Below are 16,188 nucleotides of genomic sequence, written 5' to 3'. Positions count from 1 at the left end.
TCTTTACGGTGCGCGGGCCACTCTTCACCACAGTGCACGGGCCTCTCACTGTCGTGGCCTCTCTTGTTGCGGAGCACAGGCTCCAGACGCACAGGCTCAGTAGTTGTGGCTCATGGGCCCAGTTGCTCCGCGGCATGTGGGATCTTCCCAGACCAGGGCTCGAACCCGTGTCCCCTGCATCGGCAGGCAGATTCTCAACCATTGCGCCACCAGGGAAGCCCTGGTCAGTTTCTTATTAAAGGAAATAATACATAAAGTCCAATTCACTCTTTCCTTCCCAGACATAGTCACTACCCTGAATTTGATTTTCATTTCATACACGTTTATACTTGTGTGTTGGAGAAATATTCAGTATTTAAGCTTTCATTACATTATACATGCAATTCTGTAACTTATTTATTATATTTAATTTTTTTCTGAGATTTATAAATACTTGCTGATTCATGGAGGCTCTAATTCATCCATTTTAACTGCTGTGTAAAAATCTATTCTATGACTATATCACCTGCATATTATTCTTCAACTATGCTGGAGTTGTTTCACTTACAAGTTTTCACGATTACAAATAATACAGTTGTGCTTCTTCCTTTCAATTCTTGTCTATCTTTTCCCTGCCATATTCTACCAGCTAGGAGTTTCATCACAATGGTAAATAGAAGCACTATGTAGGTTTGTCCCATTTCTCCTTAGGATTTTGGTGGGTTTTGCCTTTATATTTTGATACTATTTTGTTCAGTGCATACAAGTTCATTTTGTTATATCTTCTTTTATGGATTAGTTTTTTTTTTATTATGTAGTATCCTTTTTTAATCTCAATTAATGCTTCCATCTTAAATTGCATTTTAGTCTATGTTAATAATGCTCTGTATTCTAGTCCTCCTGACCCTTGTTGGTTTGGAAACTAAACAGTGCATATTTAAAAATACACATATTGAAATTTTCCTAATAAAATATGGAGATGTTTTATATTTTTAAATTTCTCCAAAAAAAAAAAATTTCTCCCTACCATAATTTCCTCAGATTCATCATTTAATCCTATTTTCTTTTTCATGTAACTGCATGTTAATTTTTACATGTTAATTTGTAATTTTTAAGAGGTCTGTGTCTTGAATGTTTCTACAGTACTTTCGTCTTTTTTAAAAATCATAGTATATCTGAAGTATCTTTGCAGATATTAATGATATTTTTTAAAAAGTTGTCTTCTCCTTTCACAGTCTTTGTTTCCTACAAGTTCATTTTAGTGGTTTGTTTTTAGTCTCTCTCTCATGTTGGAGACGTTCCTCAGATGCCTGATACCCTTGGTTATTTGCTCATATTTAAGAATGACAGAAAAGTTGATAGACAGGCTGAATGAGTGGAGGTGACTGTCGACTCTTTGAAGGGTAATCCAGCTGGTTTTTTCCTGTCATTATCTTTAGGTTTTGGTCTGGTCAATTCACCAAGGACAATTCCTTAGTTTTCTTCCTTGAGTATGACACTGTCCAGTATACATATTCATTTAACAGCCATTTAGTAGCTCCATGTTGCAAATACCAATGAAATGCAGACATTCTCTATTTTATCTTCTCCAGAGAATAAACATTCAGTCAGTCTTCGCCATGGATACATGGAGTTGAAAAGGGTATTTAGGGATCTGATCCCCCTTTTAAACAACTTTTAATCAAAGCCCCTGTCCTTTATATCCACTTTCAGAGGTCACGGATGTCACAAACTCCTGAAACTTTTAGATAATCTATGAAGCAAATCAGTTGGTTGTTGCCCTTTCCTACTGTTGACCTAAGATTCAGCTCTCTCTGGTTGGTTAAGTTAGTCATCACTAATCTAATTCTTCTAGGTTCCAAAATTCCTTTTCCATTCTCTCTACTTTTAAGGGTTTATCCTTATTTATTTTAAAATTATAGAATTAAGCATATACAAAAATAAATGGAATAATATGATGGATCACAGATCCTATCATCCAACTTCATTAATTATGAATTCACAGCCAATTTGGCTTCATCTATATCCTGTTTGTTCCCCAACCTCCAACACTATTTTGAAATAAATCGAAGACAACCACCACTTCATTAATAAATGTCTGAGTATCTTTTAACATATGTAAAATATAAGGCTTCCTTAAAAACAAAACAAAAAACTACAATATCATCATCAGCCCTAAGAAATGCAATAACACGTACTTAATATTTACTATTCAAATTTAGAATTATCTAATAAAGATAATAGACAAATTTCTCCTGGGTTGTTTGCTTCAATCAGGATCCAAATAAGGCCCACACACTGCAACTGGCTGAGGACTCATAAACATCTTTCAGGTTATAGCAGGGTTTTCAATCTTGGCACTATTGCTATTTTGAGCTGCACAGTTTTTCACTGTAGGGGCAGTCTGTGCTCTTGTGGCCTCTACAAACTAGATGCCATTAACATGCTCAAAGCTGTGACAACCCAGGGTGGGAGCAAGATTGGGGCACAAGATCATGTCTGGTGTGAGCCAATGGTTTATAGATACCCTCCCCATTTTCCTCCCCTTCCACTATTTACTTGTTAAAGAAACTAAAATTTATACCTGTACAATTTATAAAGCTTGATGCCTTGAATTTTTTTCCCTTTATTGACATATAAGTTGGGTTTCAAGGAAGAGTGAAATTATATTTGTGTGAATCTTCCATCTTTACCAGAAATCAGCTCTTCACATTAATAATTTCATTGTCTCCTATTAAGATAGACCTCCAGTGACCACCCTAATCTAAACTAGGTACTTTCTGTTGTTCTCAATCTCAGTACTTAGTTTATTTACTTCACAGTACTCATCATAATCTATAATTATTTAGGTAATTTATCTGCCTTCTTATTATGTCTGTCTGCCTGACCAGGTTCATGAGCTCAGGGATCTTGTCTGTGTTGTTCCTTCTCATCTTCCCAGTACTTTGCACAAGAAGCGCAGAACAGGCACTTTAACAGGTATTTGTTGATTAAATAGAATAAAATTGTAACACCAATTTAAGGGCACAGTAATCTTTTTATCTTTATAGAAAATTCAATTATTTTATGCAAAAAAGAATGTTCGTAGGGTTATGGAGCAAATGCTACTTGTATATATCTCTGATGGGACTATAAATTGACACAGCCACATTTGACAGCAAATTAAAACAGTTATAACAATTTTAAATGTATATACCACAGTGTTCCAAATTTTAATATACATACTAATTGCTGAGGAACTTGTTAAAATGTAGATTCTGATGTAGTAAGTCTGAGGTCTAAGATTCTGCATTTCTAAGAAGCTCCTGGGAGATGCTGATGCTGTTAACACACAGACCACATTTTAGGTCCTAAGGACGTATATATGCTGTACCTCAACAATTCCATTTCTTGATATTTACTTTAGTGGAAGATTTATTCCTGTGCACAAGGAGGAACGTAAAAGGATCTTCACTAAAACCTGTTTTTCAATTATCTAAAATTGGAAACATCCTAAATGCCCATCATCAAAGGAGATGCTAAATGAATTAAGAAATATCCATACTATGGACTACTAAGCAGGAGTTTAAAAAATAAAATAGATCTACATGAATACAGATGGGATGACCTCTAAGACATACTATTGGGTCAACAACTTGTAAACAAATACATGTTTGATAACAGTATATAAAACCCAACCAAACTGATAACACTAGTCCTTTCCAACATGGAACTTGAATTAAGAGTGAAGCTTAAGGGTTCTTTACTATTATCTGAAATGCTTCAATATTTTATAGGGTACTATGTTAAGTGCTACTTACATAACTAAAACTAAATTTAAAAAGGAAATAAAAGAATGTTCTTACCTAGATGATTTTGTAGCTCTCGTGTCTGCCCATCTTCGGTTGGAGTAATGAGATCCCATATGAAGCCTTTAATTTTCTCATCTCCTCGGTAGTGAACAAGGCAATAAGCTAAGAGGGCTCGGCAAATTATTTCCACATCGTGCTCATTTAGCTGCCTTTTAAAACGGCCATGAGACAGAATCTCTCTCCATCGGCCCCACCTAGTTAAAAAAAGGTATATTTATATTAATATTGGGTGAAATCCTAGAGAAAACATAACTCATGGATAAAAGGCCTGAAACCTGCAAAAAACACACTTTGTCACTGATAGAATTTACCTACTAAAGTTTTTTCCCCCATAGAATAAACTGCAGTCATGGTATAGTAATTTCTAGTATATTTCATTCAATAATGGATAAAAACATTATCCATTTTGTGTTACTGAATATGCAAATCTAAGAACAAGGAGTTTGATATTAGCAATACATTTATAATATTAAAATTTAAAGATATCTCATCAATTGCTATTAAGTATATGTTAAATATATAAATTCATGGTACTTAAAAAATACATTTTATTGATTCTAACAAGATAAAAAGCATATTAGAATATAGTATATGTTTCCCATAAATTTGTACACCAGACTACTAACAGTAAACATTAAAAATAATATTTTACCCATAAACTAGCAGATTTTTCTCTACTCTAAAGCATTCAGTTCTTCCATAGCCATTCGAACGCTCACAGGGTCTCCGGAGTTTGGGCTTTTCATCTCCTTCACTTTCAGCTTCAGATAATTCAGCCAATTCATCTTTTGTAGCACTGAAGGGTCTTGTTTGCTTCCTAATTCTTGGAGTGTCAATAACCAAGCTGTTCTGTAAAATTTAACAGCTATTACTTGAAGGTCCTTTTATTATTTTGCTTATAACAATATTTTACATTTTTACCTTTCAAACTGTACAAACAATAATTTTATAAAACCAGAACAAATTACTAACAATTCCACTGACCTACCAAATCAACATAAAATTTTTTTATTCCTTTAAAATCCTTATTACCATTTGTCATAATTTCATATTACAATCATAGGATAAAAAAATTTGGTATATGGCTTTATTAATATGAAAGTTACTGTATTGTGCTTCTACAACAACTATAAACTATATTTTAAACTGAATTTATGCATCATAATTTTCTTTACCTAATTAATTCATAATGCAATTTGAATTAATACAAATAGATTGTTTTAAATTTTTAAAATATATAATGCTAAAAAGTAAATCTTTGTAATCTAAGTTTATCCTAAAGATAAGTCCAAAGGAAGTGAAATATCCAAAAATGGAAATATTGGTCAAAGGGCATAATTATTTTATGGATCCAGAATCATGTTTCAGTGCTTTCCAAAAGACTTACACTAATCTACAACAAGCAAAGTAATAAGTATATGAACCTCACTATGGTCAATGAAGTCTAATTCATTCAAAACAACGTAAGTTGACAAACTTTAATCTTTATTGACCAATTTATCTAAGTTAGGTACTATGTTATGGGCTATGACTAAGATAGCTTTCTGCTCATGAGAAATTCACAGTCTTGAGGCTCAGTTTAATGTGTAAACAAATAAATGCTATTCAGGATGCAATATTTTATAAGATGGGTGCCATAAAAGAAAGATTTACAAAGTAGTGATACTAGAAAGAGATCTTCAAGAATGAGAAGTAGTTTGCTAGGCATCCAAGGAGGAGATGGCATTATAAGTGAAGAAAACAGTAATGGACCTGAAAAGGTATTCTATGTTCAAGTCCTAGAGCAGGAGAGGGTAAACGCTAGGAGGGGAAGCAGGGACCAGACCATGTAGGTTCTGCTGTCCCACAGTAGTATGACCACAGTGCACTGAACTTAAAGGGGTACATAATGTTAATATGTCTTAATACTGGTGACATTAGCCTTCTCTATTAAGTTTTTCCACTGTAAACTTACTAGTTTTCCTTTTGTAATTAATAAATATTTTGGAAGATATACTTTGAAGATATATAAAAATTCTGTTTCTCCTTATATTTTACACACTAATTTTAGAATTCATCAATGAGGTGGATTGAGATTTTCTATTTCTCTTATTCCTTCTACATTTATTAATTGGCACCTTCTATATAAGAAAGAGTTGACAAGGACCTACTGTATAACACAGGGAACTATACTCAGTATTTTGTAATAAGCTTAAAAGAATCTGAAAAAAAATTATGTATTTATAACACTTTGTTGTACACCTGAGACTAAAACATCGTAAATCAACCTACTTCAAAAAAAATAATTACTTAATTAAAAAAAAGAAAGAGTTGTCCCTTTCCCTGGTCCCAACTTAAAAAAAAAACAACCATAATTGTATTTTCTCTTGAGTAAATTTTCAAGTGTTTTTTGCCCATAATCTTTTAAGATTTTGATTTATTTCTACTTATGATCAATTTACATTAGCTTTTATATAATAAAAATATTAACTTTCATATATACTTCTGCTACAAATAGTCACCAGTCTGATTGCAATTTTATTTTTCCATTACATAGTTTTTAGTCATATATTTGAATATGCCAATTATTTCCCTTTGTGGTTTGTTTCTAATTTAGAATGTTTTCCCACCAAATATTTGATAAAATAGAAATCTATTTTTACTATTTTTTCATGCTTTGTTTCAAAAATAAATTTTTTATCACAAATTGGAGTTTACTTGGCATAGAGTATATTATTAAAATGCTTCCCCAATGCTAACTCAAATTTTAATCATGATTATTAAATAACCCCTTTTTCTCTAATGCTATTTCTTTACTTATATCCTGTAATTTGATCTTCTCCTGTTCTTATTCTATTCTTTGCTCTGTATACATTTCTCTCAGTATCATGGTTCCTTTATAATATGTTAATATGCTTTTATGTTTTAACATATAGTAAGTTAATGCCAATCTGTCTTCATGGTACTTCTTGTCAGAAAATTATAAAATTTTTGAGAAGTACAAATTAGAAAACATAACTGCAAAGTATTACATGACTATATGCTTATATAAGTTTATTTATAAAATCCATAACTCCTTAGGATAATCTATAAGACCCTATTGAAATGAGCCATACCTATCATCTTTGACCTAACCTGTCACCACTCTCACTATCCCCCTCCATTCTGACACAATGCCATTTCTATTTCTGGAACACTGTAAGCTTATTTCAAACAATGGCTCACTGCCATTCTCTCTACCTTGAAAGCTTTTCTCTCATGTCTTTACACTGTTGGCTGGTTCTCATCATTCAAGTCTCAGCACAGATGTCCCCTCAGAGTGACCTCCCTTGACCACTTTTCCTAATGCTATCTACACTCCTCCAGGCATTCTCTACCATCTTACCATTTTATTTTCTTCAGTCTCAGAAATTATCTTATATATTTGTTTACTTATCCACCAGAATTTGTAAGCTCTATTAAGCAGTGCTTCATCTGTCTGGTTCATTTTAGCCCTAATGTGAGAATGGTACTTGGCTCACAGTGTGCTCTAGTTGGATTCAGCACAAATGTACGAGTGTCTGCGTATTACCATTATAATACTTTTGAAAAATCATAAACAAACATCACACTGTAAGTATTGTTCTATTTCTCTCTCTCTCTTTTTTTTTTTTATTGTGGTACACGGGCCTCTCACTGTTGTGGCCTCTCCCGTTGCGGAGCACAGGCTCCGGATGCGCAGGCCCAGCGGCCATGGCTCACGGGCCCAGCTGCCCCGCGGCATATGGGATCTTCCTGGACCAGGGCACGAACCCATGTCCCCTGCATCAGCAGGCGGACTCTCAACCACTGTGCCACTAGGGAAGGCCTCTCTCTTTTTAAAGTTAACTGTCTTGTCTTAGAGCTCTATGTGAGTACATAGGGATCTACATGATTATTTTTACTTACTGCATTAGACAGTATAAAAGTACCAATTAGTTTCTAATTTTTTTCTAAAATGAAAAATGTTGCGATGTACATCACTATACTACATTATCATTGTACATGTGTGATTATTGCTGTAAGACAGATTCCTAAAAGTGGATTTAATATTGTTGAGTATTTATTCTTCCAGGGTAATTTTAGATTTTGTCTGGTTATATGAACAAATTCTTAACATTTTGATTGGGGCTGCATTTCTATGTTTATTAACTCAACCTACAAATGTTTAAAATATGTAGTTTTTCTTCCCAATTGACAAATCTCACAATTAAGTTTGGTAATTTACTTTACTGAAATCATATACGTCCAGTAGGTATTCCCCTAAGTGTTCTAAATCTTTTTTTCTACTACGAAGTAGACTTCCTCTTCCATATATTTTTCTACTGCTGTTAGTACTGATATTTAAGAAGGCTAAATGGCATATTTATCTTCTATCAGTTAATTCACTAATTCATCTATTAATTTATAGTGGTTTGCAAATTCCATTGACTTTTTAAGGCATATAAACATGTCAATATGAAAATAGTAATATTTTAATAAATATCTCTTTCTAGTTTACTTTTTTATAATGTTTCATACAGAATTATACATATTTCCAAAATATATTAAATAATAATTATTATTGGGCAGTGGCATTATTCCTCATTGTAAAGTTTTACATCTTATAAGGTTATCTATTAAAATAGATCCCATGCATCAATGCTTAATATAAATTTCTTTTAATCATTTAGCAGTTATTTTGGAAGTAGGTAAGGCTCACAAACATTGATTCCTATAAATTATCAGACAGGTAGATGTCTTTTGAAGTAAACAGTTACGTTATTATCAGTTCCATGAATTCTGTGCTAGCTTTTTGGCCCTTTCTTCCTTAACTCCAAGGGATGTTATAAAAGAAACAGTTTAAAAATGCCACTTTATTTTTTAAATTTCATAATATTTACTAAGCATAGCTAGATCTATGTACGTAAGTAGGACTGGATCTTAAATTTTTTATAGTTCTTTGTCAGATTTTGAAGATGCCACTTTCTTGACTGCTTTTTTTTTCTCCTTTTGTATTTGACTAGATCATTAATGGTATCTGACACCAAAATAACAAAAAGAAGGTTAAAAAGCGAAATAAAAGTAATCCGTTATTTTAAGACATTTTAAAAATTAAAAAACATATTATAATTTTAAGAACACAAACACCCTCCAAAATTAAACTTTAACCGTATTACAACCTATCAAAACAAATATCAGAAGAATTAAACAGAAGCAGTGCCTGACTCAATGTTATCATTCTACAGCCCTGTATCAATTTATTTATGCAGATTAATTTATTTCAGTCAGTACACAGTGGAACACCTTAAAATATTATAATAATATTACCAAAGTATTCCCACAGGTAATATTTTTTAAACGGAAATAAATACTTACTCTACCACTGATGGCATCTATATCTATTTCTGCCTTTTTCGCCCATTTTTGCCAGAAGTTGGGATCATCTAAGGAAATATCTGTTCGATTTCCAGATGCCACAAAACTTGCCTGAAATACATAATGGTAGTTTTTCAAAATGTTTTGAAACGTAGAGGAAAAATCTATCAAAGTATATCTAAAACCTTATCTCTTCACATTTAGTGTGGATAGAATTTGAATTCAGCATATACACACATGCACTCAAAGTACGTTTCAAACTACAATGGTCTGAAACATAGCACAGCATCTGCTTAAGGCAAAAGGCTTAATACCAACACAGGCTGGAGTTTTAGGAGCAAAATTAAAGAAGTTATTATTGTTGTTTGACTTTTAAACTTTGGGTAAGCAGGGATCAAATCGTTTTAGTCAAAAAACCATACAGGATACAATACTGCATTTTAGAAATACTATACAACAACACAGCAATCCCACTACTGGGCATATACCCTGAGAAAATCGTAATTCAAAAAGAGTCATGTATCACAATGTTCACTGCAGCACTATTTACAACAGCCAGCACATGGAAGCAACCTAAGTGTCCATCGACAAGTGAATAAAGAAGATGTGGCACATATATACAATGGAATATTACTCAGCTATAAAAAGAAATGAAATTGAGTTATTTGTAGTGAGGTGGATGGACCCAGAGTCTGTCATACGGAGTGAAGTAAGACAGAAAGGGAAAAACAAATACCGTATGCTGACACATATATATGGAATCTAAAAAAAAAAATGGTTCTGAAGAACCTAGGGGCAGGACAGGAATAAAGACGCAGACGTAGAGAATGGACTTGAGGACATGGTTGGGGGGAGGCTAAGCTGGGACGAAGTGAGAGAGTGGCATGGACATATATACACTACCCAAATGTAAAATCAATAGCCAGTGGGAAGCAGCTGTATAGCACAGAGAGATCACTCAGTGCTTTGTGAGCACCTAGAGGGGTGGGATAGGGAGGGTGGGAGGGAGATGCAAGAGGGAGGAGATATGGGGATATATGTATATGTATAGCTGATTCACTTTGTTATAAAGCAGAAACTGACATACCATTGTAAAGCAATTATACTCTGATAAAGATGTTAAAAAAAAAAAGAAAGAAAGGAAATACTACATGAATAGGGATTTCCCAGTGGTTACAGTGGTTACACCTCCGCACTCCCAACGCAGGGGGCCTGGGTTCAATCTATTGTGGGGCAACTAAGATCCCACATAACGCAACTAAGCTCGTTTACTACGAGTACTGAACCCGCATGCTTTAGAGCCCTCACGTCACAAGCCCGTGTGCCACAACTAGAGAGCCTGTGTGCTACAATAAAGATCCAGTGTAGCTAAAACAAATAATTTAATTTTAAAAAAAATGAATATTAAGAAATTAGGTTACAAGAAGAATTTCAAACCTATTTGCCCTAGACAGTTCATTTTCTGGTATTCTCCTACTTTATTTCCATCCCATTTTTACATAGATATGTCTCCTAAAAAAATGCAATACAGAATATAAGAAATACAGAAAAATGAGTCATTGCCTATCTTTATTTATTTTTTTGCGGTATGCGGGCCTCTCACTGTTGTGGCCTCTCCCATTGCGGAGCACAGGCTCCGGACACGCAGGCTCAGCGGCCATGGCTCACGGGCCCAGCCACTCCGCAGCACGTGGGATCCTCCCGGACCGGGGCACGTACCCGCGTCCCCCACTTCGGCAGGCGGACTCTGAACCACTGCGCCACCAGGGAAGCCCCCTGCCTAACTTTATTTTGAAAACTCTTTTCCTTACAAAAAAAATACTGCATAAGCATTGTAAAAACTTAAGAAATTACAGAGGAATAAAAGAAAATATAAATGATTTATTTTCTTAAATGTTGCAGAAATTATAAAATCTTTTCATTGGACCTAATTTTAGACATTACAGTTCAACACTGTGATTCATAAATAACCATTATTTGCAACTTAAGTTCCTAAAAATAGATACGCTGCTTCAAAGAAAATTTATCAAAGTGCTTTATAAAAATGAAATACACAGAGAAGATATATAATGCTTTAACAAAAGGGCTTGAAAGATGCATGCTAAACTTCTATAGGGATAAATGGAAGGAGCTTCCAGGTGTCCACTCCTCTGGTGAGATGGAGTCGGGAGATGCTCTCCTCAGCTCCTTGCCTGGGTGGAGAAGTCAGGCTATAGGGCTGGCAGAAATCCTTGTTTGAGGGCCCCACCAAATTCCCCAGTCAGAGTGTTGCAGCTGAGCGGAGCGGCTGCTTGGGACTACTGCTCGGGCGCTGCAGAAACCCGTCTTGGAATCTGACATGTAATCAGTTTGGGACCGTTGGCCAGCTGCTCCTAACCTGGCCACATGAAGGCTCAGACTGTTCCAGTCTCTGAACTGAAGAGAACCAACACTATCAGCATATCTCTCACCACCATGAATGCAAGGTATTTCAATGAAGAGTATCAGGAGGACATACACAAATCCCAGACTGGCATGTGCAAGTTCTGAGGAATGGTGGAATAACCCAATGTATCTGGGTGACCTTTGGAGACAGCTGAGACAGAGCTACAACAGGCAGTGGCTGACACCCAACTCATAGCCCAGTTTCGCCAGCCTTGTGGCTGACAAGGTCTTGGTGCTCCAAGCGGCTGTCAGGCCTGAGCCTCTGAGGTGGGAGAGCTGAATTCAGGACACTGGTCCAGCAGAGACCTCTCGGCCCCACGTAATATCAATTGGGGAGAGCTCTCCCAGAGATCTCCATCTCAACGCTAACACCCAGCTCCACTCAACGACCAGCAAAGTAAAGTGCTGGACACCCCATGCCAAACAACTAGCAAGACAGGAAAACAACCCCACCCATCAGCAGAGAGGCTGCCTAAAATCATAATAAGCTCACAGACACCCCAAAACACAGCACTGGACACAGTCCTGCCCACCAGGAAGACAAGATCCAGCCTCATCCACCAGAACACAGGCACCAGTCCCCTCCACCAGGAAACCTACACAACCCACTGAACCAACCTTACCCACTGGGGGCAGATACCAAAAACAACGGGAACTATGAACCTGCAGCCTGTGAAAAGGAGACCCCAAATGCAGTAAGTTAGGCAAAATGAGAAGACAGAGAAATAAACAGCAGAAGAAGAAGCAAAGTAAAAACTCACCAGACCAAACAAATGAGGAGGAAATAGGCAGTCTACCTGAAAAAGAATTCAGAGTAATGATAGTAAAGATGATCCAACGTCTTAGAAATAGAATGGAGAAAATATGAGAAACGTTTAACAAGGACCTAGAAAAACTAAAGAGCAAACAATGATGACCAACACAATAAATGAAATTTAAAATTCTCTACAAGGAATCAAGAGCAGAATAACTGCAGCAGAAGAACAGATAAGTGACCGGGAAGATAAAATAGTGTAAATAACTACCACAGAGCAGAAAAAAGGAAAAAGAGTGAAAAGAATTCAGGACAGTCTCAGAGACCTCTGGGACAACATTAAACACACCAACACTCGAATTATAGGGGTCCTAGGAGAAGAAGAGAAAAAGGGACTGAGAAAATATTTGAAGAGATTATAGTTGAAAGCTTCCCTAACATGGGAAAAGCAATAGTCAATCAAGTCCAGGAAGCACAGAGTCCCATACGGGATAAAGACAAGGAGAAACATGCCAAGACACATATTAACCAAACTATCAAAAATTAAATACAAAGAAAAAATATTAAAAGCAGCAAGTGAAAAGCAATAAATAACATACATACAATGGAATCCCCATAAGGTTAACAGCTTATCTTTCAGCAGAAACTCTGCAAGCCAGAAGGGCGTGGCAGGACATATTTAAAGTGATGAAAGGGAAAAACCTACAACTAAGATTACTCTACCCAGCAAGGATCTCATTCAGATTCAATGGAGAAATTAAAACCTTTACAGACAAGCAAGAATTCAGCACCACGAAACCAGCTTTAAAACAAATGCTAAAGGAACTTCTCTAGGCAGGAAAACAAAGAAGGAGGAAAAGATCTACAATAATAAACCCCAAACAATTAAGAAAATGGTAATAGGAACATAAATATCGATAATTTCCTTAAATGTATATGGATTAAGTGCTCCAACCAAAAGACACAGACTGGCTAAATGGATACGAAAACAAGACCCGTATATATGCCATATACAAGAGACCCACCTAAGACCTAGGGACACATACAGACTGAAAGTGAGGCGATGGAAAAAGATATTCCATGCAAATGGAAATCAAAAGAAAGCCGGAGTAGTAATTCTCTTACCAGACAAAACAGAATTTAAAATAAAGACTATTACAAGAGAAAAGAAGGACACTACATAATGATCAAGGGATCAATCCAAGAAGATATAACAATTGTAAATATTTATGTACCCAATACAGGAGTACCTCAGTACATAAGGCAAATGTTAACAGCCATAAAAGGGGAAATTGACAGCAACACAATAATAGTAGGGGACCTTTAACACCCCACTTTCACCAATGGACAGATCATCCAAACTGAAAAGAAGGAAACACAAGCTTTAAATGATACATTAAACAAGATGGACGTAAATGATAATTAGAGGCCACTCCATCCAAAAACAACAGAATACATTATCTTCTCAAGTGCTCATGGAACATTTTCCAGGATGGATCATATCTTGGGTCACAAATCAAGCCTTGGTAAATTTAAGAAAACTGAAATCATATCAAGTATCTATTCCGACCACAACGCTATAAGACTAGATATAAATTACAGGAAAAAAACTGTAAAAAAACACAAACCCATAGAGGCTAAACAACACACTACTAAATAATCAAGAGATCACTGAAGAAATCAAAGAGGAAATAAAAAAATACCTAGAAACAAATGACAATGAAAACACGACGACCCAAAACCTATGGGATGCAGCAAAATCAGTTCTAAGAGGGAAGTTTACAGCAATACAATCCTAGCTTAAGAAACAGGAAACATCTCGAATAAACAACCTAAACTTGCACCTAAAGCAATTAGACAAAGAAGAACAAAAAACCCCAAAGATAGCAGAAGGAAAGAAATCATAAAGATCAGATCAGAAATAAATGAAAAAGAAATGAAGGAAACGATAGCAAAGATCAATAAAACTAAAAGCTGGTTCTTTGAGAAGATAAACAAAATTGATAAACCATTAGCCAGACTCATCAAGAAAGAAAGGGAGAAGACTCAAATCAATAGAATTAGAAATGAAAAAGAAGTAACAACTGACACTGCAGAAACACAAAAGATCAGGAGAGATTACTACAAGCAACTCTATGCCAATAAAATGAACCACCTGAAGGAAACTGACAAATTCTTAGAAATGCACAACCTGCCAAGACTGAATCAGGAAGAAATAGAAAATAGGAAAACACCAATCACAAGCACTGAAATTGAAACTGTGATTAAAAATCTTCCAACAAACAAAAGCCCAGGACCCAGGCTTCACAGGCGAATTCTACCAAACATTTAGAGAATAGCTAACACCTATCCTTCTCAAACTCTTCCAAAACATAGCAGAGGGAGGAACACTCCCAAACTCATTCTACGAGGCCACCATCCCCCTGATACCAAAACCAGACAAGGATGTCACAAAGAAAGAAAACTACAGGCCAATATCACTGATGAACATAGATGCAAAAATCCTCAACATAATACTAGCAAACAGAATACAATAGCACATTAAAAGGATGATACACCATGATCAAGTGGGGTTTATCCCAGGAATACAAGGAGTCTTCAATATATGCAAATCAATCAACATGATACACCATATTAACAAACTGAAGGAGAAAAACCATATGATCATCTCAGAAGATGCAGCGAAAGCTTTCGACAAAATTCAACACCCATTTATGATACAAACCCTGCAGAAAGTAGGCATAGAGGGAACTTTCCTCAACATAATAAAGGCCATATGTGACAAACCCACAGCCAACATCGTCCTCAATGGTGAAAAAGAGAAAGCATTTCCACTAAGATCAGGAACAAGACAAGGCTGCCCACTCTCACCACTCTTATTCAACACAGTTTTGGAAGTTTTAGCCACAGTGATCAGAGAAGAAAAGGAAATAAAAGGAATCGAAATCAGAAAAGAAGAAGTAAAGCTGTCACTGTTTGCAGATGACATGATACTATACATAGAGAATCCTAAAGATGCTACCAGAAAACTACTAGAGCTAATCAATGAATTTGGTAAAGTAGCAGGATACAAAATTAATGCACAGAAATCTCTGGCATTCATATACACTAATGATGAAAAATCTGAAAGTGAAATCAAGAAAACACTCCCATTTACCATTGCAACAAAAAGAATAAAATATCTAGGAATAAACCTACCTAAGGAGACAAAAGACCTGTATGCAGAAAATTATAAGACACTGATGAAAGAAATTAATGATACAAATAGATGGAGAGATATACCATGTTCTTGGATCGGAAGAATCAACATTGTGAAAATGACTCTACTACACAAAGCAAATACAGATTCAATGAAATCCCTATCAAACTACCACTCGCATTTTTCACAGAACTAGAACAGAAAATTTCACAATTTGTATGGAAACACAAAAGACCCCGAATAGCCAAAGCAATCTTGAGAATGAAAAACGGAGCTGGAGGAATCAGGCTCCCTGACTTCAGACTATACTACAAAGCTACAGTAATCAAAACAGTATGGTACTGGCACCAAAACAGAAAGATAGATCAATGGAACAGGAGAGAAAGCCCAGAGATAAAGCCACACACATATGGTCACCTTATCTTTGATAAAGGAGGCAAGAATGTACAGTGGAGAAAGGACAGCCTCTTCAATAAGTGGTTCTGGGAAAACTGGACAGGTACATGTAAAAGTATGAGATTAGACTACTCCCTAACACCATACACAAAAATAAGCTCAAAATGGATTAAAGATCTAAATGTAAGGCCAAAAACTATCAAACTCTTAGAGGAAAACACAGGCAGAAC

At 35.5% G+C, this 16,188-nt stretch overlaps 1 protein-coding gene across 12 annotated transcripts in view; it reads right to left on the bottom strand.

The window, feature by feature from the left end:
- Positions 1 to 16,188, bottom strand: part of CHD9 (chromodomain helicase DNA binding protein 9) — a 194,854-nt gene that overhangs the window by 47,145 nt on the left and 131,521 nt on the right. For all 12 annotated transcript variants that reach the window (XM_060132648.1, XM_060132647.1, XM_060132651.1 and 9 more), the window contains 3 exons: positions 9,186 to 9,296; positions 4,483 to 4,679; positions 3,825 to 4,024 (listed from right to left, as the gene is read on the bottom strand). In XM_060132648.1, coding sequence (XP_059988631.1) covers positions 3,825 to 4,024; positions 4,483 to 4,679; positions 9,186 to 9,296 — 508 coding nt within the window. The remainder of the gene's footprint in view (positions 1 to 3,824; positions 4,025 to 4,482; positions 4,680 to 9,185; positions 9,297 to 16,188) is intronic.

This window comes from Lagenorhynchus albirostris, chromosome 19, assembly GCF_949774975.1.
Source record: "Lagenorhynchus albirostris chromosome 19, mLagAlb1.1, whole genome shotgun sequence".
In the NCBI taxonomy this organism is placed as follows: Eukaryota; Metazoa; Chordata; class Mammalia; order Artiodactyla; family Delphinidae; genus Lagenorhynchus; species Lagenorhynchus albirostris.
This window is presented reverse-complemented; position numbering and strand designations above follow the sequence as displayed.